We start from the raw sequence: 27569 nt of genomic DNA, 5'->3' as shown, positions 1-27569 counted from the left end.
GCCTAAAAGCAGAAATGACGTCACGCACACAAATTTTAACTGCAAAGCAATAGAAGTTAGTGAAAAAGTCAATTCCAAGAAGTCAGGTCGTAAGAATCATCGACGGAGACGACGAATTAAAAAAACCACGATGTCCCCAATAATAGCCGCTATCGCTTCGCGGCTATTAAAAACAAAGTCTTAGTGACCGAGCTTCATTGGTTTATCCAAATTCTTTTGGTTTCGCTTTTTGACCTTGACCGATATTAAAAGGACAACACTTTACACAATCATTGACATTGCGCATCCGTAGAAGTCGTAAACCGTACAACAATCTTTCCAAAATCAAAAGAGACGAAATAAAAGGGGTAAGTGCGCAATTTGTCAAAAAATCAGAAACTTTACTAAAAATTAGTGCCCTAAAAAAAACAAAAAATAACATAACCGACTAACGTCGGGCGAATTGCTCTCAAACGACCGGCGAGCGGTTGGCTTGGTCAGTAGCTAGCCACGGGGGGGGGGGGGTGCACCGGGGGCTGATGGGGGCAGCACTGGGTGGTGGGGGCAAAAGCGCGGTGGGGGGGGGGTGGAGCCAATAGTGGGGGTGGGGGGTCAACAAAGGGGGGGGGGTGTCAACCTCTAAGAACCGCCCCTCACACCATAAGTATAAGTATAAGTCTCCAAGACAGTTTGAGCTGAAACAGACCTGAAAGGCTCTAAGAGCACATAATGCCCGCTGGGCGCTACCTGTTTATCCCGTTTTTGAGGACGAAAAGTCAAAAGCGTCAGACGAAAAATTGGTCAAGCGAAAAATCGCATAAAAAAAAGACCGACAGGACTAATATAATTGCTACAAACTTCGTTTGAGAGCAATTAACAACTACGAACTAAAATCCTTAACCACATTATACTATACATATTTAGAAGTCAAAAACATCTTTTATTATTTCTATCACACGACAAAAGGACAGAAGGAACACCTGAAAACAAAGTCAAATTGTCGTACGTCAAAAAAATCTAAAAAATGAAAATTTTGTTCAAACACCAATTTCTCAACAATTTCGATGCAATGACTTTGGACTTTTAATATTAAACAACCACCAAATGAGTTCGGCTCCTTCAAAATGAAATACCCCTGATGAGCAGGTAATATATATCTCGCAAAACGCAAGAAGTCGAGGGCACGACAAACGGTCAAGATCGCGTAAGAAGACACGTTTACAATAATGACTTCAAACTTCGTTCGACAGCAATTAATGTAATTTGAGATTTTTCCTTTTTGCAACTTGGCCCTCCTATGCCGGTTATGAGCCAAAGTTCATTTGGCTCGGTGATAGTACGTTTCTATAGGTCAAAATTATGTGCTCCTAATAGGGTGAACTTGAGAAGAGAATAGATCTACTGTCATATTGACCTTGAGGTAGTTGTGGTGGTCTCACGCGTAGAATAGGTGAAGGTTTGGAGAAGGAAATTGAGGGTATTGACACAGCAACATCTGAAGTGCTACTCAGCTAAAACAAATCAAAATTAACGTTTCTAATTTTGTTTTCGATCAAGTTCTAGCACCAATTTACAAATAATAAACTATTTTCGATATTTTGTAATGAGTTGTTGCTATTTCATAAGAGATGCTATTAGCTCCATATAAACAATTTCTTCATTTAAAAAATATTATTGAAAAGAAATTCCACATCTCTGTGAGAAAAGTCTCCATGTTTTATGAGACTAGTTATAATACTTGATAGCAGCCAGCTCAGATCAGATCTAGAACTAGGATTACCTGTTTCTGGTACTGTTGATTGGCATTGTCTATTTCCTTCATCCAGGTATCCACGGGACATTTGAAGAACTCAATGTACATCAGTCCAGTATTACTGTCTGGAAGGAAACAAAACTCAATTAATAAATATTAATTTACAGATGTGTAATTTTTGTATCGGTTAACACAGCAGTACTATGAGAAAAACTGGTCTTTAACATTGAAAATTACGCCAACAATCCAATAATACTGCTACCTCTTGCATCAAATATACAGTTATGTTGGCTATTAAGCAAACTGTCCAATAATCGGTTGTATATATACATGTATTAAAGGTAATAAATTCAAACTAATTCCCAAGCATACACTACCAATTGGGTAGAGAAAGTAGCTATTAATATCTGCTTACTTTTCACAAAAAGAGCTAGGGCCGTAGCATCATGAGCGAGCCATGAGTTCACACAGGTGACTTTGGCCTGGAACGTATCCCCCTCATTCAACACCTTCACAAAGTGGATCTTGTCCAGGGCAGTGACGAATAGACGACAGGATTCTGACTCATCCTCGGCTATCACCACCTGCAAATGAAACAGATGGGTTATCTCGTTCACCAATTGTGAACAAAAGTTTTCTTTGTGAGCCTGTGTGAATAAACTGATGCGTTTTTCTAATCATATAGACTAATACGAAGTGGAACTAATCATTACGCATAACGGTGCCAGGACAACAAAATACCCAAAGAAAAAATTTCCAAAAGATACTCAATATTTTATCATATTAATATAATCACCAGAGAGACAGTTTAGCATTATAATGACTGAAAGATAACTTATAACATAATCAAACATAAGATGAGTTATCTGCTTGAGAATGACCAAACATCCTTCCAATAACATCTGCTAATTTTCGACAGGATTATTCAACGAAGAGATCAAAGTGAATAAATTTAGTACTGTGTCTTAGGTACATTGTTATGTAACCACATATATAACATAAAGTTACAAGATTACTAAGTATCAATAATGGAGGGCGTAATCACGGGGTCACAGGGCAAAGCGGGGGGGGGGGGGGGGGGGGGGGGTTAAGGTTGATTACGGCCGCTGTTCTAATTTTCAAAACATGTTGCTAAGAAGAGCTATGTGATCCTCTAATACTAGTAAGCAAGGTTTCATGGAGAAAATGGTAGATCGAGAAACTATTTCAAAAGGCTCTTTAAAAATATCTCTTTGGTTGAACTAATATAGCTGACAGCTTGCCAAAATAGATGTGATTGCTCGTCATACGTGATTTGAATACAGATTGCACGATTTATTAAACTCGATTGATATAGTTGTCAAAACAATTGCCCAGATTTGTTTTAATAATTGAATGGTTCGGAAAAAACAAAATTAAATTTTTCTGAAGCCTTCCTTATTACAGGCTTAATTAAGAACTTATCCTTTGTTGACCTTGAGAAGAGATCCAAGTGACTTAAAAAAGGCGGAGTTGTACCTCCTCAGCAGCTTCGGTGCACTTAAACACTTAGAAACTAGTAATGCCCGAAGAGAGCTACACAGAAACTGAATGCCCTCGTACTTTTACACCTAATTCACTTGTTAAGGACCAAATGCAAGTCAATTAAGACAAAAAAGTGATCAGGCGACAAATCGCATAAGACCAGCATGACCCAAAAACTGCTACAAATTTAGTTTGAGAGCAAATATTTATTTATTCTGAATGAGAACAGGCACCACCAGTTTTTTCACTCAATCGACATTTCAAAAAATTGTTTCCCACTGCATTAACAGCTTCAACGCAAATCATTAAAGTCAAACATGGTCAAAATTGATACAATTATATGCACTTCGTTTTGCCTTTGTATTTCAGCCCCCCAAAAAACGCTTTATTATCATTTATTGAAATGTTTTTATAAATGTATTTTTTTAGCTCAATGTATCTTTGGGTCACGAAACCTCTCCTAATGCAGATATCGAATGATCAGAATGAGCTAATCTTAATTCAATTAGGAAAACCGCACTATACATTTTTGATTAACTTATTTAGGCATTATCTAGTGCTTTATAAAGGCATCAATTGAATTCAGCATTGCCCTTCACGCTCTGAGTTATTTCTGCTTACTCAGTAGCTTCGGGGTGAACTGTTGACTTTTGAGCCTACTAAAGCTCTAAGAGCTGCTCAGACACTTAAAGCCCTCAGGTTTTATAATTTAATCCCATTTTCGAAGCCAGAAATTCCACTAAGTTCGAGAGCAATTAAAACTAACTTTCAATTATAGTTACAATTGTAAAGGTACCTTCTGATTCTACCTATGCAGTTTTATCTAGCTTATGTCTTGAAAACATTCACCGCTTTATTGCGCTAATTGCTTCACACTTCATTCGGGGGCAATTAAACAATCATTTTGCGAGAGGGGGAGAGGGATACCGGATAAAACAGATCCATAATATCACCTGAACACTTTCACCAAGTGGAGCCACTTTGATCGACTTCAGTTTGATTGGTTCCTCAGTCCACTCCATGACCAACTCATGTGATGCACTGTCAAAGATGGCCAGTTTATTGTCACTTGTTCCGGCGTACAACCAGGCTGCATTGTTATCCGGAGACGGGCACATGCAACGCACATCGTGACAATTCTAAACAAATTTGTATAATTAGTAACAGACCCATTGTCAGGCTCAGTAAAGTGTTACTTTCAGTTCAGCTGTGCCTGGATCCACTTATGGTCTGGGGACAATGAGGGTACTCATATTGGTTGTTATATCAAACTCTAGCTGTCCAACAAGCTATCCGTTAATGTTGACAAAACAATTTAAGGGATTAAGAGAACGATAGACAGATGCGATCTTTTTTGTTGTCCCCCGTACTTTATGCACCCCCAGTTACAGAGAACGGGCAGTACTAATATAAATTATTGTGTATAAAAAAGATTTAAAAAAAGATCCGAAAGGCCATACTCATTTACAATTCTACAAACGGTGTTTTCCACAAAGATAACAAAGCTGGTAGATTGCAGCTTGAACGCTTCGTAAATCTGCAGTCTCATAAATTTAAAAAGAAAAACAGACCGAAAAAGAGAAATTCTCTTTTTATTAATTGCTGGGAAGTTTTATTTTGATTTGCATTTTATACTTATGTGTATTAGAGGAAATTGACTATGTTTTCTATTACGAATCTGTGTGACCAAAAACTTTTATTGCACCTGAGACGTCCATTTCTTGTCCGCAAACAATTATTCTTTACCAGAGTTAACTAGAAGACTTGGTGAAACCTTGTAACGGGTTTACAGCAATTCAGCATTGACAGCAATGAAGCAGGCAAAATACGCCGTTCAGAAAACAAACAGATAATCACTAAGATCTAAATTCTTAAGTCAAAATTTTGAGAGCAAAAACAAGAAATCTTGAAACCGCAAAAATATTAAGGTTGACAGAAGTTCCAAAAAATGGCCCGGTTAATAATTGTCACGAAATAGCCCGTTTCCCCAATTCTGAACTGTAACCCGACAAATTGGGAAAGATTAAAGCAGATAACTTTTGTGGAAACTTGACAGATCTAAAACAGAAAAACAAACACTTAAATTCATTAAAAAAAGTCATCAACGAACGCGATACCGTTCCAATTCAGCCAATTGCTAGTTGAAAACAAGAGAACAAAAACATCGAAAAACTAAATGAAAATCTTGTTTTCAATTGTTTATCTTAAGATTTAAACTTCAGTCGCTGCACTGAAAAAGAAATACCCGCAAGAACACAACTTAAAACCATTAGTAAAAATAAAAAAAAAACGAAAGAAATTGCACTGAACTTAGATTACATCTGGCGTCACTTCCAGAAGAAAAACCACAGAGGAAACAAACCAATTCAGCTTGTTTCAAAATGCATGACAAAAACGAAATGAAACCGATGACTTCACAGTGTGTACATGGAATCTAGACTTAAACAGCCTGTTGATTGCCGGAAAAAGAGGCGTTACGACACTAAAAACTTGAACTGAAACAGTTCGAACAAAAGTGATCAAAATTACTGTCTAACTTTTTCTAAGTGTCAACAATTACTCTATTTTGGTCTGCAATTTCATTGGATTCGTTGAACATGGTTAATGCACTTATATTGGTTGTCTCTGGTTATATTATCGAGTATTTGTTGATAATTAAAATATATTTTAGGCCTTCGGATGTGGGTCTAGCAGTTATCCCAAAACAATAATAATTCTAACAATCAATTCTCTTCTTCATTCCTTCTAAATCTTCTCCTTCAACTATTCAAAATCTTTCTACTACTTCAATTCTACAAATCCAATCCTTCTAATGGCAAGTTATCTACAACTAATTCATTCAATAATTCATACATTTTCTCCACCAATAAGATTTAACTAAATCTAAATAGAAATGGCTTAACTTTAAATCCAATCAAAGTTTAGACATTACTCTGCGCTTCTTTAATATTAGAGATTATACTACTTAGCATTCATTCATAAAGCATTGATTCCTTGAAGCATTTAAAAAAACACATCAACAGGACGGCTTTTGGTATTATAGTTGGTATACTGCCGTTTTTCATGCAATGAGTATCTAATTTTAAGATATAAATTAATTAAAATGGGGTGTTCAGGTTTCGCGCAATTTGTTTGCAAACAAGTTGCATGTTGTCTATATCTGCCGGAGCACTCGCTTGATTCGTCAGGTTGAAGTGTTGCATCAACTGTTGCTCACTCAAAACATATTATTGTTTGCAAGTTTACTCATTGGATAACTGAAGTGAAATGTTTGTTTTTAGTGTTTTCTGTAAATCTTTAATAGCTGCATTTATTTTTGTTTTTGCAAATTTCTAAAAATAGTGTGGGTATAGACTAGACCCCACCTTTCAACATTTAACTTTTTATTTAAATTTGCATAATTTTAGCAATATTCTGATAACTGAAGTGAAATGTTTGTTTTTAGTGTCTTGTTGTAACGTAATGTATGAAATAATTTAACTCATCACTAATGGTAAGTATGTTTTCAGTTGAAACATGTTCCGCTTCCTTGTGTTTCTCTAAGTACCTCTGAAATTTAATCTTTCAGTGTAACTCAATTTTTAGAGATTCAAATGTAAACAACTAAAACATTCTCCATTCGTAATGTAATGAGACGTAATTTTCATTTAAGATGCTACATACAAACAATGCAAAATACAAACAATCCATGTACTACTACATTCCAAACAAATCTCATTTCCTCTGCCAGCCTGCTTTATGCGCGCATTCAGTTTTAACCTTCACAACCGATCCGTCACTTGTCTTGGGTTGGGAGGCGATTAATATAAGTGATATTAGTCGCGCACAAGAAACACTCAGCAACTATGGCAATGGTTTACAAAACAATGCGTTCAAAAGTCTGATTAACATTCATGGCATAAAGGGAGCTGCTGAATGGAGTAGTTTTCGTGATAATCAACTTGGAAGAGTCAGTGGAATAACGGAGCATTTACAATCGTATGCTTCTTCTGGACAAAATGTTGTTATTACCACTAGTACAAGTAAACGCGGTCGCCCTGCTGGTCCAAGTTAAAGTCGCAAGCGGAATTTCTTTTTGCCTGGTCAGAAAGCAAAACATGAAGAAAAGCGAAATAAGGATATGGGTATAAATAATTTAGAGAAATAAGTTAGGGAATATAGGAATATAATTATAAGAATTTGTTTGTATTATTTGTAGAAAGCATTCAGCTAAGATTGCACTTAGTTGAAGGCTTTCTACGATAGTTTCTACAGCATAACAAGTCTCTGGAATGCGTATCAAACATGTCGGGCTGGAGTTGAAATTCAACGGCGGCCAAATGACTAAATTGCCCAATAAAAGTACGTTTTTGTAAAGTATTGTAATTTACGCTGCGAGCATATAAAAGTTTCGATAATGAGTATGGGTTCATTCAATGCACAAGAACCTAAGCTACAATCGTATGCAGACGGATTCTTCAATTTTTTATTGTAACTTGAAATAATTGCATTTTGTGGTTTTTTCTAATCATAATTTTGTTATGAACATGAATAATTTGGGATAAAGATTTTCATTTCTTCTCTTTCGATTTGTGCATATTACAGTTTTGCCAGAGGCAATTTTGGTTTGGTTGGTGTTCATTCAGTGTGCAATGCAATTAAGTTAGGAAAGTAATCTATATGAACATAAACACACTCTAATATCAATGCGTTGTTTTTATAGAAGAAATAATGTTGTGGTAATTTACATAGAATAATTTTTTGGTAGAAAAATCTCTAACTAGATTGAAAATGAAATGCTGAGTCTGTTTCCTGACTCGACCATATCGTGAAACCGTGTTGGAGACTTGCGGAGATTGTTGTTTAGCTTGCACTGTTACAGTTTGTTAAACTGGTTTTTGAGCCGTTGAAAGTGAAGTTGAGTTATAACTACTTGATTGTGCCGCTCTTTCAGCCTTTTTATTTGCTATTATTTTTGCTAAATTTGATACTGGTGCTTTTGGTTCAGGTGTTGGAGTCGCTTTTCTGGTACTGACGGGTTTTGGACTTAAAATTTCTTAACTTGATGTTGAATGTACTGGATCACTTTTAATTGATTCCGGAGTTTTAAAGATCGAATTTGATGAGTCAGCACTTGATTGTGTTTGGCTATTAGAGAACCTTGAATCAGCCGTTCTCCTTTCCGGGGTATTGTCTGTTGGTTGATCATTCGGTTTCGATTTTGTTATTTTTGTTTCTACTTTGGTTACTCTATTTAAACCCCATGGATTGTAAAGCATTTCTTCTAAACTACTGTCGAAAATTTCGGGTTCTCGTAAAACTTCAAGCACTAAAGGATCTGGAGTGAATTGTTCGTACTGTGGTATGATAGATTTTAATCGAACACTGGACTATTTGAGTATGGATTGTATTAACTTTTCTGACTACGTAATTGCTTCTGGAAAAAACTTTCTCAATTCGATATAGCCCATTCCTTTTACATTGTAGGAGACTAATTTTCCCGTGCTCGTTAGACAGTTTTGGGCTGAACACGACACAATATTTATGTAATTTCAGTGGCGCGTCTGCTGCTTTTCTATCATAGTATTCTTTATATTTGTTGAAAGATTTCACGAGTATTCTTTTGTATGCCCGAAAAGTGTCGTCATTTTGCTCTGTAAATCAGATATGTATCCATACCTGCTACTATGATGGTACAGTGTTCTGTTGTTAAATCTTATATCTATAGGATTCATTGGAATGCGGCCATGAAAAAGTAGCGTCGGTGGGCAACCAATAGTTGTATGGTAGCTAGTATTGTGTTGGAACACTGCTAAGTCTATGTGCTTATGCCAATCGTGTTGTAATTGATTTTCGTATATTCTTAAATAGCGCTTCAGTGGTCCGTGAGATCGCTCAACTACACCAATTGTTTGTGCGTGCTTTACTGTAGCATGCTCGAGCTTTATTTCTAAAACGTTTGGGAGTTCATGGAGTAACTTTGAAACAAAGTGTGAACCCTGATCAGTGACTATTAAAAGTGGTATATATGAACGTCGCATAAACCATTGTACAAGATACTTTGCTACTGTCTCTGCCGATATTGAAGTGAGTGGTTGCGCGAACATGTATTTTGTAAAAACGTCCATTCCGGTCAATTTATAGGAAAACCCGCCACTATGGGGCAATTTCCTACAATGTCTATTTGGAGCATGTCAGCTGGTAGGCTGGTGTTAGAACTGACTGCATTTAGTGGAGGTGTTAAACATTTGTGCTGTGGAGAATTTGCTTGTGCGCACGTTAAACAATTATTAATATTTACTACTAGAAAGTCAATGAAACCAGGAAAATAGTACTTTTTGCGGAATTCACGTACTCTTTTTTGTATTCCCAAGTGTCCCTTCATTTTACTGTTGTGAATACGGTACAGTAACTCTGTTCGTAAATGTTTAGGAAGAACCATCTGTTAATGGTGATTTTGTCCTGTATGATCAAAGAACTTTCTATACAGTATACCATGTTCTAATGTTAGTCGGCTAAGGTGCTTATGGTATTTCTTCAAGTCATACGTTGAATACGTCGTTTCCGGTTTAATTTTATTCAATATCCAGGTTTTTACTTTCACTATGTCTGGGTCGTTGCGTTGTTCTTTCTCAACATTCAATGGTAACAGGCTTTCACTCAAGTCTAATTTATCCAGCGGGTTTTCTTCCGAAACTGCACATATTTGATTACAATGCAGTGAACTCAGCTCTGTAATTTCTGCTTCTATTTCATAATCCGCATTTGTAACTATGATTTCTGGATTTTTGTGGTGAGTAGCTTGTGGCACAATTTCTTCAGTAGTATATACTGACATTATTGAATTATCTGGTGTATTTGATAAAACGTCAATTTGGATTTTATGTAGTGGTATTTGATCTAGCTTCATTTTCACTTTTGTTGCCGGATTTATATGTACTCGAGACAAGTAATCCGCAGCTGCATTTGCTTTGCCTGGAATATGGCCTAATACAAAGTTGAATGAGAGTACGTAGTCAACAGCGTTCTAAAGTTTGCCCGGTAGCTGTTTCGCTTGAAAGAAACGTGTTACACTTTTGTTGTCTGTTAACACAATAATTGGTTTGTCTGAGACTCACCATATGTAATGTTCAAACGTTCCAAAGGCATATTGTACAATAAGAAATTCTTTGACATAGATTGAATGTTTCAGCTGTGCTGGAGAGAATAAATGGGAACCAAAGGCTACTGATGCGTAAGATTTTGAAGTGGTATTATTGGGAATAGAGTAATCTCCAATGAGTAATACAAAGCCTGCTGCATAGAAACTTGCATCACACATGATGACGAATTGGCAGTTTGGTTTTGCCATCTTTAGTGACAATGAACACGCTTTTTCTAGGTCATCTTTCAGCATTTCAAGACTTATGTGATGTTCAGAAGTTGAAATGAATGTGCTTTCTTTTCGTAGTAGCTTAAAGAATGGTTGCAGTTTTTCAGCGAAGTTTGGAATAAATTTCTGAAAGTACTAAATAAATCCAATTAATCTTCTTGTCTGTTTTACAAATTTTGGTAATTTTTACTGTTCTCATAAATTTTTCTAGCTTATCTTTATTAGGTTTAATGCCATCTCCTGTAATTGTATGACCAAGAAAATTAATTTCAGGCATTCCGAATTCGCATTTTTCTATTAACAATTTGAATCCCAGACTTTCTATTTTAACGAAAATGTGTTCCAAATTTTCAATAAGTGCATTTCCATCGATTGCTCCTGATCCTAAGTCATCGAAATAAACAAAGCATCTATCGCTTGCAACGCATGCATGAAGGTGTTTGTTTACACAAGCACTGAAGGCCGTAGGCGATCTGCTTAAGCCTTGCGCAAGTCGCTTGAAAGCAAATGTACGCCCTCTAAAATTAAATGCGAGTAATTGAATACTCAACTCATCCGCCATTTGTATCGAAAAGTACGCTTGGCTGCAATCCATTTTTGCAAAAATTGATTTACCTGCTAAATGAGCACTGGCATCAGCCATTGTCGGAATAGGAAAATTATGATTCGAGTAGTCATGTCTAAGTAAGTGGTTTATTTTTCTAAGATCAATCAGAATTCTTAGTTTTCCACTTGACTTTCGTTGGGCGAAGATCGGCGACAAATACTTCGAAAATGGTAACGTTGTTATGATATCATAATATTGCATAAGTGCGATTTCAATAACTAGTTCGTCACGTAAGTGTATCGGAGTTATCGCATTTGGAGAATATACCGGACGGTTATGCTCAGGTGTCAATTTGACTGGACTGTCGGTATTTTTCCCTAAATCTAATCGGTGTCGTGCAAAAATTTTATGGAAGCGCACCAACAGTTCTTCCATTTTTTTCTTTTGACTGATATTGAATATTGACTTATCCCAATTAAATTTGCTGAGAAATTGTTTTCGCTTGGTGCCATTAATGGTTGGATCAAGCATTTCTTCTTCCTTAAATTTCATTAGAGACTCATAAATTTTCTTTTTTACTCCGATAAGTTTTGAGGCGTCTTTGCAATTTTGCCCGGGCTTTTATTGCCCGGTCTTTATCGGTTCATCGCGTTTCGTTTCATTTCGTACTTTGATCCTGAACACGTTCGGGTACATTATTGAATGAATTATCCATTCCATTCAGCTGAAACAGTGAATGAGGTGAGTCAGCAGTGAAGCTGTAAAACTCAAAAAAGGTAAATGGGATTAAAAACATAACACCGGAAACGACTCAAAGAGTCGTGAAATTTACTTTGCTAATTAATATTGAAATCAGTAATATCAAAGAAAAAAGAGAAGAGAGTAGGCGCCGGGATAGATAAGTAAGGAGGGGGAATCTGTTAGTACATAAACAGAAGTCAATGTACGAAATCAAAGATGTCAAAGTTCAAGTCAGTAACAATTTTGCTTCAGCTAAAAAAAACAACACCAATACTCTCCTCTATGAGTCTTAAAAACTATAGAATACTAATACTTCTCTTCGAGTTATAAAAAAGGAGAGGGCGTAAAAAATTGCCTTTGACAGGTTGACGGCGGCTGTTACAAAATAGAATTGATTCCTTACAGTTTTCCATGGTTACTTATAGAGGTGATATTTGGCTAGCAGTTTTTGGTCAGAATCAAGTGTTCACGTTTGACCTTTAACTCTTTCTTGAAAGTTCCAGCTTCGATCGGTAACAGTTTCAATTTGCCTCTAAACACGCCCTCATCATTGATAAGCTACGCTTCAAAAAAATTTGGACAAGAATGTTGAAATTAAAAGAAACAACATAAAAATACCGCGCGTAAACAAAGTTCTCTCTCTACGCAGAAAACGTTTCACACCGGCTTTAATGTTCGCTCCACTTATCAAAAAAAAACCATAAGGACTGTTCGATTTATAAAAAGAGAAAATTATAAGAGCTAATCGGGTTGGTTCGTGGTTAAATTGGTTCGTAAACTCACTTTGGCTTTTTTTAATGAGACCAATGAAGCTTCCAGCTATCGCTTTGCGGCTTTTAGAAAGAAAATGAATCTCGAGGAGGCCAAAATTTTTCGAATACCAAGGAAAAAGTAAGACCTAAACTACTAGACAGCAGCCTTTCGGAAGAAAGGTATGATGCTTGAACTTGATTTAGATGAATTGGTCCCTCACATAACCTACAATTAGAGAAATCCTCAGTAGATCTTAACTCCTCCTGTAAAGTAAGCGCAAGTCATTTAAGAGTGATGTTGTGACCAAGAGAACATTCAGGCAGGTGATTGTGATTTGCAATCAAGGTTAAAATTTCCTTTGCTATAACAGTTCCAGTCCCCCCCCCCATAAAAGCACCCCTTCCGTCTCAAAAATGCTGATGATTTTCGGTATACTTACAGGCACTTCGTCGGGACTACTGTATATTGGGACTTTTCTCTCTGCGGCCCTTCGAGCCTTCTCCGCCTCAATGACTTCTATCTTCTCCCATGTGATGTCCAGCACCAATTCCAGCATCTAAGCGGACTATTTCTGGATTTGCAATATTAACAAACATAGCTGGCAGATTGCCAGAAAATAGCCGCAATAGATTCGTAGATCGGCAGTCTCAAAAAAACAGTAAAGAGACCAAAAAAAATTGTCTTTTCATTGAAGGCTGATCTGCTATATTTTGATTAAAAATCTGTATGAGTTATTGCTGCCTCTATTAGCTGATCTCAAATAACCTTCATTTAGAGTGACACACACCCATTTGACCATATCTCTTTGAACTAAAGTAAATAAAAGTCAATTTCAAAGTGAGGAATTCATTTTTTTGAGTGAGGTACGTCAAGTGTGACCAAAAATTAAATCACGCGAATGAACAAAAAAAAACTCGCTCCACTAAGAGCGAAAAATGCCGTCACACATGCAATTCAGTTGAAATTGCATGAACGAATGAACAAAAAGTGGCTGTGACGTCATATGGTCGTAACAAAAATCATGACGACGAAATAAAAAAACATAGCAGGTCAAGTCCTGACGTACAATTCAAAGAATTTTTATTGACTAAACAGAAAACTAGACCTAGAACGGACTATGAATGGATTGGGAAAACCATTTAGAAAAAAATCCGATCCAAAAATTCGAAAAAACAGTAAAAATCAAAGAAATTGCTGCATGTGAACAAAAAATCACTAGTGAGAAAGCGAATTTTTGTTCAAACACCGTTTTCTGACTCTACTTTAAATTTAGAGCGAAAAAACTTCACGCCGCAAAACCACTCGCTTTTTCGCTCCACTTCCTGTTTCGGCGTGACCAAAATCACTACTCCAATTTGACTTCAAAAATCATGAAAATGTGTGAACAGATCTTAAAAAAAAACATAGCCGGAAGAATTCCGGAAACGGCTCGAAGAGAAAATCCATTCAAACGCCATCCAACTACTCATCAAACAAAACGTGCTTTCACTAATTTATGATTATATTGAAACAATGTCATGAAACAAAAAATTGAAAACAATAAAATCAAATCTGTTAAAATATGATAAAAAATCTGAACAAACTTTGTTATAAATTGAGATCCGGAAAAAACTATCTCTGCCAATCTAACTTTATCAAAACAATTAGTACATAAAAAAACACTTATGTGAATTTTAAAAAATAGTTTAGGCTAAATTATGAAAAAAAAGCTCTTAAAAACAACTTTCACTGAAAAAAGTTACTAAATTTTTTTAACATTTCAAAAAACATATAAATCCAAAAAAAATCCCTTCAGCCAATAGGGTATCCAGATAGTCGCAATACAATAGACAAGTCATAATAGGCAAAGAAACTTAGCTAAAAACAGAAAAAAAACGAAAAACTGCAAAAAATTAAGAAAAATAGTTCCAATTTTCGCCATTTTTTTGTCATATTTCTCAACAAAAAAAATGATTCTTACCCACAAAACTGTAACCAATTGTTATCATAAATTTGCTCAAGTAGAAGGGGTTTCTTCAATACCCATTTGAGCCAGTAAAAAAATAATCGTCAAAAAACGCAAAAATTAGCCCGAAAATCAGCAAAATACATTAAAAACCCCCGAATTATCACAAAATTCATACGAATTTCCAGAAACCTTCAAACCCCTACCGATACCAGCCCAAACTTAAGACAAAATCATAACCAAACCTCTTAACCAAAGTAAATGAAAAAAACTGCTTTAAAATGCCGCACGTGAACAAAAAAAATTTTGCTCGCCTAGAGAAAATTTTTCACACAGCAATTTCTCGCTCTCTCAAAAACAGCGGTATGAACAAAAACCACTTTCTTTTCGCTCCGCTCTTCACTTTTGTTCAGCGCCAAAATCACTCCAAATTTTTTCACGCGTTTCATTTCCCGCTTCAAAAATCACTCCAATAAAATTGATTTAAAAAAAGGACTTCTCCAATACTCCTCTTCGAGTCGTAAAAAAAGACAGCGCCCCAATACAATTCAAATTCTTGAATTGTAAAAAACCAAGAGAAGGCCAATAATAGCCCCAGCTATCGCTGTGCGGCTATTAATAATAGCCCCAGCTATCGCTGTGCGGCTATTAAACAAAAATTAGGTAACTTGTACAATTCTATCAGACACTGGGACAACAAACAATGCGGATTGGCATGAACAAGGAAAAGTAAACAGCATCTTTAATACTGCGGATCAATCCTGCTCCTGTTGGAAGAGCGATTGACAGAATTACGTTTTTAACGAAGATTTTACAAATACAATTAATCTGTCAAAACAACAATTTCAGTTTATATTTTTGCACGATTGAAATCTGCCAATTTTAGGTGACTTTTCCGACAACATTTGGTTAAATTTGTCTCTCTCGAAAAGCACTGTCAGCCACGTGTGCGTAAAATTTTAGAGGTAGATGAAAATATGCAAGGCATGGAATACCCCCCGTGCCTTTGCTCAATAAATCATTATCTGACAAGGTAGCATGAGAGTTTTGTGGGTTATATAAAAAAATGGGCAGGGACAAATTTGAACTTAAACGAAGATAAATTTTACCTTATCGATCATCCTGTATGGCTGAGGCAAGTAGTCAAATAGGATCTCTGGGTCCAGAATGAAGTCATCGTCCTTCAACTTGAATTCAGTAATGGAGGGTGTCTGGAGGGAGGGTTCCCCCTCCTCTTTACGCAAATACACCGGCATTGCTATATACACAACAAAACTATCTGAAACAAAATAATGATAAAAAACAACCTACACCGCATGACATGACAGACTCAAAATAGACGTCCACGATTTAATTTATTTCAATTATGCTAAATATGCTCGAATCGCTCATCTCTTTTCTGTTTGTCGCAACCTCGCAGATCATTTCTCATATTTTTACATAATCTTTTACAATAAAATTGGACGAGCGCTACAACTGTGGTGACGGTAGAGTGGCAGAAAATATCCAAATATTCACAGCTCAGACAAATTTCGTTGTATTGTTCAGAATAGATAAAATTAGGCACAATTTGTATATTTTCAGTACTAATTTTCAACTGAAATTAAAATATTGAACTGTTCTGACTCATAAAAGACAGAGAACCTCGGCGAATATGATAAGTAGGAAATCAAGCGGTTTGTCAATTCTGTGCTTTAAAAGTAAACCTATTCAAAATCTACTAAAATTTGAATTACAAAACTAGTGCAATCTAACCCAAGTTGCGGGCTAGTTTTTTGTTCAGAGGTTTTTAATTATATCCTCCTTGAGAGAAGAACGGAGACGGGTTTTTGATAGAACTGGTGTAAATGCGAGCGTAACCAGTCATACCATATAATAACTAATAAATCAACATTTGCGAAACAGTACGGATCAAATGATTTTTGTTAATATAAGATCGTTCAGATCATTGTAATCTCAGATGCAGTAACTCAGCCGTTTCTATTACGGAGCAGACAATAAGTAACATTTCGAAATTTTAACGGTAAGAATAATTTCATATGATTTGTTATCCGCACTTAATTTTTTCAGGGGCGGGGGGGTTAATGAGAGATAAAAATTCCTATTCTAGGTGAAGTAAAGATTAATTTGAGAAAGAGGAATTGGTTGTGGCCAAAATAATCTTCTACCCCACGTTGGCGACTATAAATGTTTCTTGGAAACCAAAGGTAAGACATGAATGGTTGTTTGGCTTCTCTGATACCATACATAAGCCCATAAAAAATTAAAGGTGATCTCAAATGACGTCTTTTAGATCGCGTATTACAACGAATATCGTAGTTTCCATTGGCCTTCAACAAGAAAAAAAAGTTCTATGGTGTCTTGTGTACCATATTCAAGGCCATAGGCTTTTATGGCCCATACAAGATCATAAAACTCTTTTGTTCAACTTCATTTGTGACTCGAAAAAGCTTTTCACATCATGTTAGGGAGTTTTCAGGCAAAAACTAGAACAGTTTCAGACGTTTTAACAAGATAAGTGTTTGCTGATTCTAACGGCCCTTGACCTACTGTTTCTCGAGTACTTCTTTTTCTACATTTAGCATTATCCTGTTTTGATACAAAATTCTCGCAAATTTCAGGTTTTTTTTAATACCCTACTCCTCCAATATTTTTTCCTAATGGCCATCATTAATGACTATCTTAGATATCATACACCCGACTATTTATGGTATCTAGGATACCATGCTAAGATCATACACGAATATTTGGCCTTCCGTGGATGGAACCATAAATGATCTTAAGTATGGTATCTAAGATAGGCCGACCCGGGATTGTAACATCAAAGCCTCCATTCATTCAATAAGCTTTTCTCGCTGAATTCGCTATAATTGTGATCAATTCAGTCGACAGCCGGAGAACGAATTACCCGATAATAATTTTGTGATCAACCTAAAAATATTTTCATAGTTGAGAAGATCTGCCATTGTACAAAGAGAAGTGCCAAGAACTTGTTCCTGGGTTGGGGCGAGGGTCTGGAGGGGGGGGGGGGGGGGGGGTAAGTAAATTGAGGGACGGAGTAAGCGCACTGATTCCCGCCGAAGGTGCTGGAGGGAGTAAGCGTTGTAATCGTTTAGTAAACATAACTGTGATGACATGTAGCACGCTTTAATAACAAAGTTCTGCCACGAGATGATTCAGCAATTGTTACTACGTCTGTCTCATATGCAGATATAAAATAAGTCCAAGAAGAGTTCCGCATTTCAATGACTTTGATCAACCCTTTCGCAAATAGATAACACGTCGTTCACTCCAATGGTTGCAAAGTTTGAGCGGGAGCTGTGCATTTTTTGTTAAAAAGGCGGCTTTGGCAATTAAAAGAAGAAGGTTCAAACAAGGATGGATGTTTGTTCTGGATAGTCAATTTTCAAATCTATTGGGAAAAATACATTGTAAAGATATAGTTTTAAGGATCCCAACTTACATTTTTCCTGCTTTTCGCAATAATCAATTTTCTTCGATATGAGAAACTGATTTTTCGCTATTGCTCATATTTATCAAGGGGTCTGCTTATAAAGACATTTCCATAAATCTTGTCCTCATTGGTTTTGATATTTGAAGCTCGAGCCACGATTTTGCGTGCAAAATGCTCGCTTTTGACAAGGACCAGAATTGTTTTTGGTCTTAGCGCATCCGATTTGAATTTATCAAGCCATTTGAAACACACTTCTCTTCAACATCATTAATTAAGGATTGCTCGTGTTTAACTATATCTATTTCGAAAGGGAATTGTCTTCAAACGGCTGTTCTACACACTTTTTCAGCAATGTTAGCATCAGTTTTGGCCAAGACATGGTTTTCACGATATTATGTAACTAGTTCCAGTTACAACTTAAACCAACTGTTATCAATTTTTCTTTTTCGTTTTCCAAATTTTACAGATACTTAAAAAATAAGCGGTTTTTGAATTCAGCAAAACTATTTTCCAATAAAATTATGCCGATAAAACATAGCTTGTATGTCAGAAAACAGAAACACGGATAGCTTTGTACACATGTAGTCCCAAAATACCATTAAATTTTTTTTTTTAAAAAAGCAAGTTTTCCTTCTAGTCGTTGTATTTTTTTTTAATTATTTTAACCTTATGTCCAGCAAAGAAGCCCTCGGATAACATTCAATTATATTCTTAATCTCAATTCAACTAAACTACACCCATGCAAGTGAGCATAAAATCAATGGGAGAAATTCGTTTTGAGAGAGGCAAGCACGTATGCTCGAAAAATATTAACGCGAAAACTCTCCATGAGCGTGAAAAATGACGTCATGTACGCATTTCAATAAAAAAATGCATTTATGAATAAACAAAAGCGGATTTTAAGTACAGGTGAAGACAAAGGTCCTAACAAAAAATAAAAAAAACTTAACGAAGAAAACGCGAATAACAGGTCGGCTCAGATACCGCATTTAAAAAAAGATGTCTCGGTATGATCTACGGTTTAAATAAAACCATAACTCAAAAAAAAACATAACCGACTAACGTCATGAGAATTGCTCTCAAACGACTTGCGAGCAGTTGGCTTCGCGAGTAGCCAGCTACGCATTAGGGAGCCTAGCTTAAGCTTTATCGAATGTGCGTGTGGTGGGGTTTGGGGGGAGATGGGCATCGCACGGTGAGGTGGGAGGTCGAGAGAACTGTCTTACAGGTGGAACGATATGCAGGGCCGGGGTGGGGTAGAAGTGTGTGTGTGTGTGTGGGGGGGGGGTGAAGCGGGTGTAGGGGCGTGAAATGGGGCGAACTCTTAAGAACAGCCGTCCACACTATAAACTTATGCCTACAAAACAGATTCGGTGAATCGCATACTTAGAGTCTAGTAGGCCGAAAGGCTCAAGAGAACTTAATGCCCTCCAAGCGTTACCTGTTTATCCCATTTTCGAGGACGAAGTAAAAAGATTCCGGCGAAAACTCGCATTAAAAAAGACCACGAGACTGATACAATTTCTAAAAACTTTGTTTGAGAGATTGAAAACATTACAGTTTTCAAATTCTAAAATTCCAAAAACAATTTTGTGTTGTCTCACCACATCTTGTAAACTTTTTATCGATTTGTATAATACCGCCCAACACTGTCAGTAAAATTAGATTATCTTATTTGCACATTTTACGTGCACATTTTAAAATGCGGAAGTCTGCAGTGCCAGAAGTTAAAATGCGGGATGTTCCTACTTAGCCAAAAGTTGACATCCGTTGACTTTCGTCATTTTAAAACGTGTGTGTTTCGTGTTTTAAGCATGGTTAAGTGACTCTGCAGAAGTCACTTCGAAATTCTGACTTAATATCTCGATCCGCTTCGCGGTTCTCGATAAACGCCAGAAGTTCTCAGTGACTTCAAGCAGAGTCACTTAACCATAACTTAAAAACCTAGTGCAGGGTTAAATTCGGAAGTGGCGTCGGGGCTCTTTAAAATGAGCGGCAAACTATCAGAACACTTCGATTTACTATCTGCAATTTTTCGACAAGCAATGCTATTCTCCAATTAATATCCACTTAAACTATGAATTAATCCGAAAACTATCAAATTTATAAGAATAATTTGAATTACTTTTATACTATATACCAATTTAGCGACTATTTAGAATGCATTGATAACTCAGATATACATATAAAACAGCAAATAAAATTCAAAAATAGCAAAACATTCATTATCTAGTTTTGACTAAATACATGTTGTTGTAAAAATCATGATTACATTATCAATTATCCAACTCCATCAAACAAGTTGAAAACCGCATATTTGAAATTCCCAAATAAGGAATAAATTACGATGGAATGAGGCTGGTCTTCCTGTTCACAAACTGACAAATGCAAAGAAGGAATCCGAGGAGGTAGACACCAGTTGCAATAAACATGTTCACAGCCACAGTCTCGTAAGCATCTTCAAGCCCATCCTTAGTGAAGTTTTGAGGGGGTTCGTCGTAAGATACGTCCTCAATGAATGTCACGGCGTGAATCCAGAAGAACACGCCCATCAGAGGCAGCATGACCAGACCCCAGAGGCCAATAAAAGCGCAAAAGAAGCTGGTTGTTGGTGAACAGAATATTGCTCCTGCCATGCTTCTGAAATGGTCGTAAAACAAGTTACTTTTCATTAATCTGATTCACACCAAGAAGAACCCCGTGGTTTTTTTACTGTCTACAAGCCCATTTGAACAACAACCCAATGCGTCATTTTGCACTGATAAGGTTGGTTCTGCCTAATAAACATAACATGGATATAGAATGAGCCGCTAAAATGTGTACAATCAAATCCCCACTTCTCGTAACATATACTTCAGAAGGTATTCAAATGTTTAGTTAAAAGATTTCAGTTTAAAACAAGTCAGTGATGCTTTACTTTCAGAAACGCCAAAAAAAATGAACAAAAAGCTTCTAGATAATTTTTTTGCGGATGATGAAAAAGGAACCAAATATTTTGACAATTAAATGGCCAAACTAATATTATTTTTGCTACTCAATGAAGTAACAGAAAACATAACCGACTAAACGTCGGAAGAATTGCTCTCGAACGACTAGTGGGAGCTCTAATCAATTGCAGCCTGCTTCAGTCGGGGGGGGGGGGGGGGGGGGGGGAGGAGGAGGGAGGGGGAGCCTAAATGGGACTAAGAAGTTCAATAGTGGGCTTCAAATAACCACATTAGAGGTTAACATATACCACTATTAAGATTTAAAGTGAAAATGGCAGTAGTTTTGGCGCACTTTTCATTTGACTTTTAGTATTAAATTGCCGCCAATTGAGTTCAGCTGCTTCAAATTGTGAGTGAGAGAGAATTTTAGATCACGCGAAACGCAAAAAGTCAAGGGCGTAAAAGTCACTCAAAAAGAAAAAATTGTCAAGCGAAAATTTTGCACAAAAAAGGACACTCACGTTTACAATAATTGCAATGAACTTCATTCAAGAGCAATTAAAAATATTAACTTCCAAGCAAAAAATAACCAGTTAAATCGCGGTTTGCCGTGGAAAACGCAGCATCTGTCCTCATCCAGACGCTTGCTGCAACAGAGGCTTGCTGAAATCTGGAATAAAGATTTCCATTTCTTCGATTCTACTCGATTTCAAGTTTAACGATTTTAGCGCTCAAATAATTGGTAAACCGACCCGGGCGAAATAAGCCATCAAAAGCTGCGGACAATTGTTGTCAGTGTCCAAAGATATCTCAAACCACATTTGACAAACTTTATATGGACGGCTACCTGGACTTGTCAGAAAAACTAACACGAGCGTAATGCTTTCGGAATTAGTTCTCAGGAGCTGTTAGCTCCATAGCCTGTGTAAAATAAAGTAGTCAGGGTCCACAGTGCACTGAAATTGACTCCATAAAGGAAAGACGAGTTTCAGCCACGAAGTGTTTGGCCATACCCAAACTGAACTCCAAGCGGGCCTAGTAACGCGTCAAAAATTAGGTATCCTTAAAGCGTTAACGATACCCCTTAATACAAAAATTGTATCTTAACTGATTGTACAACTGTGCTTCAGTGACTGAGTTCCATTGAGAAACAGCCACCTTGGTTGATAATAGAGCGTGTGAAAAAAATTGTAAAACAATTAAACAGGTTTCACATCGTACCGGCAGACACTCCTGTCGAAAGTGTCAAGAGAGACATCCCAGCCAATAATCTTTGTGAAAACAGCCAGTTGAAAAGTCAAAAATTATGGTATTCTAGATTTTCCAATCCAGTCAAATACTGAGATTACGCAAAGGTCTGATATCTACTCCCTCAGAACATCCAGTAAAAAGGCAAAAAAAACCAGCGTTGCGAGCAACATTTCCCACGAAAGATATCTGATCAATTACCAAAAAAGGTTTACTGAGAAATATTTCGTGTCAAAGCTTCCCTCCTCCTATATCTTTAACAGCACGCCTATTACAGCTCATCGCAGTCTCAATTTTCAACCCGCAAAGCTCCGGACCGCTGAAGGGAAACTGCAGTTTCTTGTCCAATCTGAGTAGATGCCAGTTGAAAATAAATAACTTGACGAAAATCAAATTCAGGGAAAAGGAAAAAAGCCCTGTCGCAACTTTTACTCTCATCATAGTTTCCAATGGTTAACAGTTCGCTGAGCTCTAGTGCCCGCATTAAACGCTAGTAGAAGCAGCTGTCATCCCGTTTATAGATTGTGTATAATAAAACTGTTTGGTGAACCAACACCAGGGGGTTGATTTCTAGTGAGCTTGCGTACAATAACAACCTCATATGCAGTGCCTCGCAACCAACATCTAACCATGGAAGCCCTACAAACCATCTTCGGTTAAACCGATACAATTTTACAAAAACGGTCACTTCCCCTCGTGATCTCTGACTCAACAGAAATAATTGATGTGATAATTCTAATATCTTCATGCTTGGAATCCGGTCAATCACTATGCCTTCGAAGTAAGACGACTTCAATATCAGGAGAGAAACCTGCATGCTCAGTTCCACGCAGACGCAATTTGGAAAAGGCGGTTAGATGTTTAATTAGCAACCTTGAATTGTTGCATTAAGTGGTCAACTCCCGCAAAAGCAGCTTAAGTCAAGTAAATTTGTATGAATAGCCGATGATCTGTCTCCCCATGGACAACTCCATATTAGTCACATCGAAAATCTTTATTAAGGCAGCGAGGGCACTGCGCGCACGTCAATGGTAAAAACGACCACTGGTAAATATGTCCGCACCGATATAAAATTATTCCCTGTTTTCGAAATCCCCATTTCGGGGACGGAGGTTTTGCGAACGTAAACAAACGAGGATACATATTAAGCAGTCAGTATTGTATGCGTAAACATTGAAAAATATTGATAGCGAGCCCACATAGCGCAGATGGTAGCGCATTGAATCTTGATGACAGGGTCGTTGGTTTGAGCACCTGGCTAGAGATTTGGCAAAAAATTGTTTTAAGAAAACCAAGGAGACTTGTCATTATTGCCACAGAACAATTAACAGAACAATAAGAGAACTCCAAAAAATATATGACAATTTCATGAGTTTCGTTGATTTAACATTTGTTAAATTTTGTTCGGTGTTGTCTTCGACACAAAAGACCTACCAGAACACGACACGTACACCCTCTTAACCAGTTTTTGCAGTCCGATGTATGCAATTGTTACTCGTATCGCTCCACTCAAGCGCCAAGCGCCCACGCACACAAACATATAAGCAAACATAACCGACTATACGTCGGAAGAATTGCTCTCGAACGACTAGTGGGAGCTCTAATCAATTGCAGCCTGCTTCAGTCGGGGGGGGGGGGGAGGAGGAGGGAGCCTAAATGGGACTAAGAAGTTCAATAGTGCGCTTCAAATAACCACATTAGAGGTTAACATATACCACTATTAAGATTTAAAGTGAAAAATGGCACCAGTTTTGGCGCACTTTTCATTTGACTTTTAGTATTAAACTGCCGCCAATTGAGTTCAGCTGCTTGAAATTGTGATTGAGAGAGAATTTTAGATCACGCGAAACGCAAAAAGTCAAGGGCGTAAAAGACTCAAAAAGTCAAAATTGTCAAGCAAAAATTTTGCATAAAAAAGACACACACATTTACAATAATTGCTATGAACTTCATTCAAGAGCAATTAAACACCAACACGCACGCACGCACGCAAACAAATGTTTGTGTGCGAGCGCGTGCTTGTGTGCGGGTAATTGTGCGAGAGAGAGACGAGATACAATTGCGTACACACAAGGGTAAAAGTGTTGCAATACAATTACTGTGTAGCTCTTATTAGCCTCATCTAATTTTTCAGCATTTCAAAGAATTTGAATTTTTCTGGGGTGATGTCTTCTAAGATATGGACTCATCCAATCAAATGGTGGCTGAACAAACTTTCACTTTTCGAATATACACAGATGCACAATATTGTACTCGTGCAGAAGAACACAAACATACCTTTTCCTGCTAACAAAAACAGACCACGCTGAGCAGTTACTTCATACAATTTTTAAGTAAGATATCAATTGTTGGGGACGAAATACTCGAAATCAAATTTCCACTTAGTTTTTATGCATTGGAAAATTGAAATTCAACAACCTCTGCTATATAACATACACAAAGACCGAAAACAACATCAATTGCCATCATTTAACATAGAGCAAAAACTTGGAGCAACAACTATAACATGCAAATCATCAATCTTTTTGTGTTTTTAATTTTTTAAATCTATTAATCAGAGAATGTTCACAGTCACAATTCATCTCCACCTTACATCCAGCTCATATCACCCTTTCGGGTGGTCTGCAGAAAGCACCACCCCCCCAACCAAAAATCAAGATGACTCAGCCATTAGTTGCACGCCTTTATCTCTGAAAACTAGAAATGGAAAGAAAAACGAATATGATTTACTAACAAAACTTTTTAATTAGCTCGCATGAAACTAAATTAGCTATCCATAAATACCTTTGTTGTTAATTTCCACAGATAAAAACACTGTCTGCTTTGGTAATTGGTTAATTATCAGCTAGATAACACTCAATTTGTTGCCAGAAATTAAGGTAATTGGATTATAGATTACGTCACAATTTACCCAAATCCATTATACCCAACCTGACATTTTACCCAATGCGGTTTGATCTTCGACTTCAAATTAGCTGTCGCTATTACAAGGACGTTTTAACATACTTAACCGGATATATTAATACCAGGTTCGGATGTGACAGTTTCACATCAATGTCCCACGGGCCATTTTATGCTAAATAGTCATTCTGGTAAGTTTAACAATTGCGTAAAAACGCAGTTAGCTTTTAGTAAAATGGAATTGGGTAAATTGTACTACTGACCGGATTTTCATATCAAAAATGGTTTTTAATAACCTCTTCATTGGAATAATCCAAAATCACTCTTAATTCCCTTAAAAATTGATAACCAGAACGTTCTCAATTAGCCTAGCATTCATCGGAGTTAAAGGGAAGTGTTTTAATCAGTTGACAAGATGACTTGATTTAATGTTCCGAAGAACATCCAAAAGAAAAAAATTCATATGTCAGATGACTTGAATTGATTAACTCATTAATAACTGTCTGTTCTCTATTGATCAAACACAATGTGAAAACCATTTACCAGAAGCGGTGTTTTAGTTAAAATTTGATAAAAATTTAGAAGGGGAGGGGTGATTCATACTTGGCAACGGTGGACTGTAATGAAAGATTCGTTAATTATGTTGCAAAAAGTGCTGATAATTAAGTGTAACAAAATAACCCACACCAGTAATATAAACGGAGCAAAGTTTTCAACATAAATTTAGTCGTATTTGAGTATATATCAATCTACGTTTCATATATATAAACTTAGTTACAACATATAATTCAACCAATGAAACCATGAACGCAAACATATCATAGCTAACAAGGTATCATAATATCAAACAACGCTGTTTAACTTCAACATCAAGAAGGGAGAGAATACTAGTATGCACAGTTCAGTTGAAATCATAACATTCAATCACTTTCAGGTGAGAGGGGGGGGGGCATGGAGGGTGGCCGGTGTCATATCTCGATTACTTCGAACTGGAATACTTGGTGACGGCTTTGGTGCCTTCACTAACAGCGTGCTTGGCCAGTTCTCCCGGCAGCAGCAGTCGGACAGCCGTTTGAATCTCGCGACTCGAGATGGTTGACTTCTTGTTGTATTGCGTCAGTTTCGAGGCTTCGGCAGCAATCCGCTCGAAGATGTCATTCACGAAACTGTTCATAAAAGAGAATTGGGTATTTGATTGCCATTTCAAATGTGTCCTCCTGCTTTTTACAATTGCTAAGTAACTTTTTTAAAACGTTTTGACTACTACGACTGCGGGTTAAATCGTCCGCAAAAAATGATATAAAAACCTAATACTGCTTTCTTTTCGGTTTTTGTTTTTAAATTGTGCGTTTCGGTGAGAATTTTCACTGGCGAAAATTAGTTACTGATTTTGATCTAAATGATACTTTTCCGGACTTTTTTATACCAAGTGATACTTATTGCCTTCTCATACCCGGATTCTTTTTTTACCAGACTTTTTCATGATTGTTTTCAGAATCTATTGCACGCATATCAGGCTTAAAATCAACTTCTTTTGAGAATTCATACTTGAAACGGATTTGATCTATCGACGTCTTTCTGTTTGGAGATGAAATGACACTTGAGTAGGTTGCAACCAATGAAACGAATGCACTTCATGTTCCTTCTATCTCTGCATAATTTTTACAGTGGTTTAAGGGTACTAACAGCGTCACCGTCATTTCTGTACAATTAATTTAGTGCACTGGCGTCCCGTTGATGACGCTTAGAAGGGAAGTTATTGTCTTAAATCCCCTTATAATTTCTATTCTCAAACCTCGACTTAAGAACACTACTTGTATATGTTTTCTTTAAGTAAACAAGTAAATTATTCTGATTGTAACCCTTAAGTTAGATATCCACAGGCTTTCAAATGTTAAATTTAAGATTAGGGGTTTGCTCTTAAGCCGCGAAGGACAATCCAATGGACGAGTAGCAATCCCATACTATGAGACATCAATGCATCGTATATAATTTTAAAGACAAGGCACTATACCAGCTGCGTCATGAGAATTGAATTTCCATATAAACTAATTTGCGGTGAACAATCTAGTATCCCCTCCCGCACTATGGCACTGCATGAACTGTCAATGTCAGTTCGCCGTTTTGAACCACGGCACCCTCTCTCGCTGAGGCATATGATAGCGCTGCGCAGGAGAAACTTATTCTTGTGCGTATGTATGTTATTGCGTCCGAGAGTGATCCGTCTTTCTTTTCAGCAATTTTGCTAGCTAATTCTTTTATAGTGTGCGTTGCGGACGTTCCTGCGCCCCCTATGCAGAAAAACACGAGCGAAACGAAGTAACTCTTTTCGACGTCAAGTATTTGTTGCTCATATTTGAGGCACTTCAACGACTCATGATATTTGTACGCTTCTACAGAGTTTTTTGGGTATGACTTGGCGAGTGGGTTAAAGATCTTCGCCTCAAAGAAATAACGGCTGAACCTG

At 37.0% G+C, this 27569-nt stretch overlaps 2 protein-coding genes across 5 annotated transcripts in view; both read right to left on the bottom strand.

Moving 5' to 3' along the window:
* LOC142352156 (WD repeat-containing protein 93-like) overlaps nucleotides 1-15872 on the bottom strand; it is a 48255-nt gene extending 32383 nt beyond the window's left edge. The window contains exons 1-6 of one of the 2 annotated variants that reach the window (XM_075404555.1): nucleotides 15682-15872; nucleotides 13067-13183; nucleotides 4189-4374; nucleotides 2148-2316; nucleotides 1760-1857; nucleotides 1394-1490 (exon numbers count right to left, since the gene is read on the bottom strand). In XM_075404555.1, coding sequence (XP_075260670.1) covers nucleotides 1394-1490; nucleotides 1760-1857; nucleotides 2148-2316; nucleotides 4189-4374; nucleotides 13067-13183; nucleotides 15682-15828 — 814 coding nt within the window. In that variant the 5' untranslated portion in view covers nucleotides 15829-15872. The remainder of the gene's footprint in view (nucleotides 1-1393; nucleotides 1491-1759; nucleotides 1858-2147; nucleotides 2317-4188; nucleotides 4375-13066; nucleotides 13184-15681) is intronic. The other variant, XM_075404556.1, reaches the window with a different exon arrangement.
* Nucleotides 15873-20128: 4256 nt separating this feature from the next.
* LOC142352096 (ribonuclease kappa-like) lies at nucleotides 20129-26083 on the bottom strand. 3 transcript variants are annotated; one of them, XM_075404468.1, is made up of 3 exons: nucleotides 25788-26083; nucleotides 24986-25022; nucleotides 20129-20666 (listed from the first exon to the last, which is right to left on the bottom strand). In XM_075404468.1, exon 3 carries the CDS (start codon nucleotides 20660-20662, stop codon nucleotides 20369-20371), a length of 294 nt encoding a protein of 97 aa, XP_075260583.1. In that variant the 5' UTR covers nucleotides 20663-20666; nucleotides 24986-25022; nucleotides 25788-26083; the 3' UTR covers nucleotides 20129-20368. The 3 variants fall into 3 exon arrangements, with proteins under 3 accessions (XP_075260583.1, XP_075260582.1, XP_075260581.1); XM_075404467.1 differs by having other exon boundaries at nucleotides 24986-25019; XM_075404466.1 differs by lacking the exons at nucleotides 24986-25022; nucleotides 25788-26083 and adding an exon at nucleotides 25646-25666.
* Nucleotides 26084-27569: the final 1486 nt, after the last annotated feature.

This window comes from Convolutriloba macropyga, chromosome 13 (genome assembly GCF_964194025.1).
Source record: "Convolutriloba macropyga chromosome 13, txConMacr16.3, whole genome shotgun sequence".
In the NCBI taxonomy this organism is placed as follows: Eukaryota; Metazoa; Xenacoelomorpha; order Acoela; family Convolutidae; genus Convolutriloba; species Convolutriloba macropyga.
The sequence above is the reverse complement of the archived record's forward strand: the minus strand, read 5'-3'. Positions and strand labels throughout refer to the sequence as shown.

Excerpts from the sequence above, each read along its gene's own strand:
- LOC142352096 (XM_075404468.1), bottom strand. The coding sequence starts at position 20,662 with ATGGCAGGAGCAATATTCTGTTCACCAACAACCAGCTTCTTTTGCGCT.